This window comes from Bombyx mandarina, chromosome 23 (assembly GCF_030267445.1).
Source record: "Bombyx mandarina strain Sakado chromosome 23, ASM3026744v2".
Lineage (NCBI taxonomy): Eukaryota > Metazoa > Arthropoda > Insecta > Lepidoptera > Bombycidae > Bombyx > Bombyx mandarina.
This window is the reverse complement of record NC_143229.1, coordinates 16,050,878-16,056,405: the sequence shown is the minus strand read 5'-3', so window position 1 is coordinate 16,056,405 and position 5,528 is coordinate 16,050,878. Positions and strand designations below refer to the sequence as shown.

Genomic DNA, 5,528 nt, shown 5'->3' with positions numbered 1-5,528 from the left:
TTTGTTCGCACGTATTTATGTCATTTATTTACAAAAATTCAATTGATCATAAAAAAATTATAAGTTAATTTAGACAATTTTCTCTTTATACTATATTATATACACGTAAGTTAACTTCGACAATTTTGTCCTTATACTATATTAGATTTTTTATTGCTTAGGTGGTTGGACGAGCTCCCGGCCCACCTGGTGTTAAGTGGTTACTAGAGCCCATAGGTTATCTACAAGGTAAATGCCGCCACCCACCTCGAGACATAAGTAATAAGGTCTCAGTTTGTACAGTACAACAACTTCACACCGAAACGCATTACTGCTTCACGGCAGAACTAGGCAGGACGGTGGTACCTACCCGTGCGGACTCACAAGACATCTCACCAACAATAAACACCAACGCTCACAAATTCAGACGTCCTCTAAGAACCGTTGCTCATATTTCGACGTGTGAAAGGCTATTTGATTTAAGCGACATTTTTTCAAAACTATACAGGTGAGCCATTTAAAGTTTAAACATTTGGAAACAAATATCATGACAATAAAGCTTCATCTATTTGAATGTGGTTCTTTTTATTATTGAAAGATTACTGGTGGCCCGGAGGCCTTTCCAGTTTCTCTAGGACAGGTGGGCGAACAAAGGTTCAGCCAGGAGGGGTGGGATTTGCTAACAGCTGCCCGAGCGCCTCCGAAGGAGGCCTAAAAGAGCAATTGCTTCGCGAATGAATCTACCACCGGATCGAAATCGCGACCTTGAACGTGGTAAACATGATTGAAGTTCAATTAAAATACATCGAATTGTTGATACTGATATCAAATAAAGATAAATGGCGCGTGTTAAGCGAAATGTCGCTTAAACTAAACAGCCCTGATTCCGGGCTCATGTGAGGATCTCGTGATGTTCCGTACATTCGTATATTTATATGAGACAAACATTATGTGACTTGCATATCATTCAACTCCCAACATCAATAGGTACCATTATAGAAATTCTAGCTAAAGTGAGGGGGGTCCTAGGGATACTAGGTTGGAACAGAGTACCTTTTGCTGTATCTTTTTTGTATAGTGTATTAAGTAAAGATTAAATAAAAAAATTAAGAGTCGTCATGAAACTAATAATAGCATATAATTCAAATAAAGTTGGTATTGTCATTAATTTTCAGAAATATTAGTAAAAAAAAATTTCTTTATTTTATTGTTTATTTCAAATTGCATATTCTCAATATCTGACAGCAAGCTGATTCAAGAGAAAAATGTTTGTTTCGTAGGTGATTGGGAAGTAACTGAAAAATTCTTGCAAAAAAGGTCTTTTGGTTTAGCTTCTCAGCCCGTGAACAAAATGTGCATTAAGAGAGTCCATTCCAATAAGCATAATTTTCAAACCATGACTCAACATAGATTGCTGTGTAGTCTGGTCGTAAATAACTTAACTAACACGCCATAATTATTAAATAATTAAGAGCACCAGACAATCTCCCTTGAATACTGTCCAACAAGTTAAAATGAAAAAGTCTTATTAATAAAAATACATATTGCTTATCTATATTTCTAGGCTCGTCCTAAAGGTACTATGAAGGATAGTGCGTCGCCTGTAGCTCCCCACGACACTCTGTTCGTTTGATACACCGTAATCCACGTAACCAATATAACAGCCCACACGAAAGCTCCGATTGCACTCATTATCACAACTGTAAATAAATAAATGGAGCATGAAGATTAAAACAACAATCCTTGCTTCCAAATGCCTTTGGGATTAAATTGTAGTAAAAAAAAGATGTGGTGTCGTGGGACACCAGGTAGGAACGAAGTTCCTTCGGCTAATGTAGAATCGACACAATTTGCAAAAAAAGAAATCATTACTCAATTTTATGTAGGTTTTCTTGGTTTTTCTCTTAAATTTTGCTGATTAGTTTTTATTTAAGTACGGGAAAGTATTTAGGAAATTCAGTATTTTAGGAAATAATAAATTACGTAAACTAAAAAAAATAGTAATTCAAATTATCAATTAAAATAACAAAATATATCTATCTCTTTATTTTTGGTTGACAACATAAAATTACATAGAAATAGAAATAATTACTAAATAGAGAGAGAAGGGATTAGAGAACGAAAAGAAAGAAGGAGAAAGAGAAAGGTATTATACACTACTCGCTTGTGTATGCGACTGTCGCGCCTGCGCACGTCTCATTTAACGGTTTTATTCCACGCACTTTTTTCCACGGATTTTTTCTTACGGTTTTACTATCACATTTTTTCAGTTCGGTCACGCAGCAAAATCCCTATCCCTTCCAAGCCTGCCGTAAGGAACTTCGTTCCAATAAGCCTTTTCACCCGGTGTATTTCTTGGCAAATCTTCTCAGTTACATTATTTGGTCAGTTGAATTACAGAGTTATACGGATAGGTAATCCTATCCTACCGATGACTGTCATGCTGTAGTCATCGTCCGTTGTTATTATAGTAATTATAAACATCATACAAAAAGAGGTTACTTGAGGACATTGATTTGCAGACAGCTTACTATTTACTATCTGTTACTGTGTACTATCTATTTATACTCATTACATTTAAGGAGTTAGGACTTTCACATCTTAATATATATAAATTACTTTTCACATTGTCCGTGATGAACACCTAAACTACTGAACCGATTTCAACTTCTTTTTTTTATGTATGTGTTTTGTTCCAACTTAGGCCGATTTAAATGGCTTTTATTTTGATTAATGGTCGCAATATTTATTAATTAACAATAAAATGATTTCTTATGTTCATTCTTGTTATTAATTGTAAGTTTCATAAGTCTAAAACAGATGGCACCTTAAATCAGTTTTTACAGGCAATTGTAATACTGTCTGATGTTAATATCTCATAGATGGCTCTGTGTTAAAAATACCAACAATGGGATGAGCATCACGTGTTGCTGATGTTAAGGTATAAGTGAATTTTTTTTTTGTAGTAACGCAACACTGTGAAATACAATTGTTCTTACTTTGTTAATTTTTGGTATTACCATAGCCGGCCACGTGTTATTTAGAAACAGAAACCTTAGCCAAAGCCACTTGTGGCCGGGTCTGATAGTATAAATATAGATTTTCGATATGTAATAGCAGGGAAAGCATATAAACATTAATAGATAAGTTTATCAATTAACATGTCTAATCATGAAACTAATTAAAATAACTCACATTTCTTTATTAGTTTCTGCTCATCATATGCTGGTTTTATGAATGCATCTCGGAAGAACCAACACACGTTCACCGCCCACACAAACGGTAGGAACAGACAACCAACTATGAATAAGAAAATTATAAGATTAAAACTAAGTGTTAGTTTTTTTATAAAAATATTATGTTATAAAGTCATTTCTGAAAATAAAGGAAATGCATAGATGTCTCATAGCAATCTGAGTAAACTGAAGTGGGGTAGATATGCTATTCTAATTAATTTGTCGAGTTGAAAATGCGTCACTTAATTAAAACAAAAGTGATGATAGATTGTGAGGTTTTTTTCTCTCAGACATGTGGTAACTTATTGTCAAGGCGAGCAGAACCTTTTTAAGAAGGGTTATTGCTTTACAGAAAAACATAAACAAAAAATTACCATAAAAACTTAAAATTAAAATGATAAGTGACACGAATCGTTTGAAATTTATGGACTGCCTAACATGAATTATCGGAACACACTGAAAGTGAAAATTGTACTAAGAGCCCGATTAATAATAAAGTTTACATCGTAAATGATGTTTATTAATGTGAACTGAGCTAGTGGACTTAATTTGGTATAGATATCGTAATTTTTACGGATGAATAATTTGTGAGTAATACCTTTAAAATATGATTTGCACAATTGCAGTTTCATATCGTTCGGCAGTTTACTTAAATCCATAATTAATTGACTTAACCAATTTGATTTAATCGATTTGCCTCTTTTATTTTGCTGAACTTTCTTTTCTTGTGTGAGAATTGTGAGATGTTGTTAAGATTTGTCATAGTTGTCAATTGTCAAAAAATATTTTCCAAATGGATGGGCAAAAGAAGTGAAAGTTAATATTCTTTCGTCGGAAGTCAATCATGAACATAAGATACGGATCTATTTTATCAGAAAATGTAGTACAAGTAGATTGGGGGAAATAGGGACTAGAGGTAGAATAGGGACAAATCTGGGATGTCATAATAGGTTAAAGATGGGTTAATACCGATATATATCAATATTAGCGAATATTAATATATTCATGATGTAATATTATAATACCTTAACGAATACGTGAATATCCTGATATCTTAATATACTTCGATAAAACGGGTAAACGAGTTAAACTTAATACGGTATTCGTGAAATAAATTAATGATTATTAATACACTTAATACGGTATTCGTACCGTATTAAGTTTCACTCGTTTATCCGTTTTATCGAAGTATATTAAGATATCAGGATATTCACGTATTAGTTAAGGTATTATATATATAAAAATGAAATGCTGTTAGTTAGTCTCGCTAAAATAAATATGAAAATGCTCGGTATGAAATAAAAATCACAATTTTATTTTTCCTTTGATGTCCCCCCCGTCGGACGGATTCCTTTTGTTTGTTTTAAGTTTATTTTATATAAAAGCTTAGGTCTTTTATTTATCGATTGAGGCACTACGAAGTCTGCCGAGTCAGCTGGTTAATAATATAAATACTATATTGTATCTAGGAATTTGACTTCATACTAAATATTTTACAAGTAATATTATGTACATTAATATTAATATTAGTTGAATGAAGAAATTAAGGTTCAAACATTAAAAAGTAATGCATTTAAAAATTCCCACTAGTATCTTTGACATGTAAAAAGTTGAATTAAAAAATAGTCCTTAAACTCATAATGATATGTACTTATTTCCATTGCTCAATATGTAAACATGTAGTTTATCTCACTTACTCTTAGCGCATGCAGTATTGTTATGAATGTGATAGACAGATATCCGCGAGACACGTACGGCGTATGCCAGTATATTTTCGAGTGATAGATACAACCCGACCGATGTGAGTTGGCTAATATTATGAATAGAGTGAATACGGAATATTAGCATATCAGAATTCGACGGATTACCAATACACGAATACAAGCTGTATTACGAATATCATAATGAATACTAATATATCGGTCTCACCCTTACAATAGGTACTTTTGTTGAGCTGTTAGATTTAATTTTGTTGAACTGAAAATGACTTTTATTTAGTGTTTAAGAACATCAAATAGTTTAAATTAGTCATCAAAGTTTTGTAACTCATTAAAGATATTAAAAAGTACCTATCAACTAAATAGTGTCAGCCCTATCGAAAAACTCTTATCCCCATACGTAACCTGATTCAGCCCAAAGTCAAAGTGAATCAGGTCAAGCTAGCTTTTTCAGTTTTTGTGCATATTTTGTGATGAACTATGTACCACCATGGAACCATTTGAATCTCAATTTTATTGGTATTACCCTAAGAAAAACCATTGAAAATTTGTATTGGATTTGGAAAGGGTCCCGATTCCACTCAATCTACGGTAC

The 5,528-nt window shown here is 32.9% G+C and overlaps 1 protein-coding gene across 1 annotated transcript; it reads right to left on the bottom strand.

Annotated features, from left to right (window-relative positions):
• Positions 1-3,987, bottom strand: pen-2 (presenilin enhancer, gamma-secretase subunit). The gene is made up of 3 exons (XM_028179138.2): positions 3,814-3,987; positions 3,175-3,279; positions 1-1,679 (listed from the first exon to the last, which is right to left on the bottom strand). The coding sequence occupies exons 1-3, from the start codon at positions 3,872-3,874 to the stop codon at positions 1,540-1,542; spliced, it is 306 nt and encodes a 101-aa protein (XP_028034939.1). The 5' UTR covers positions 3,875-3,987; the 3' UTR covers positions 1-1,539.
• Between the last annotated feature and the right edge of the window lie 1,541 nt (positions 3,988-5,528).

Bases quoted from the DNA above. Each gene is read 5' to 3' on its own strand.
- pen-2 (XM_028179138.2), bottom strand. From the start codon at position 3,874: ATGGATTTAAGTAAACTGCCGAACGATATGAAACTGCAATTGTGCAAA. The intron at 3,280-3,813 runs GTATTACTCACA...TCTTATTCATAG, and splicing joins GTGCAAATCATATTTTAAAG to TTGGTTGTCTGTTCCTACCG. The intron at 1,680-3,174 runs GTGAGTTATTTT...ATTTATTTACAG, and splicing joins GCAGAAACTAATAAAGAAAT to TTGTGATAATGAGTGCAATC.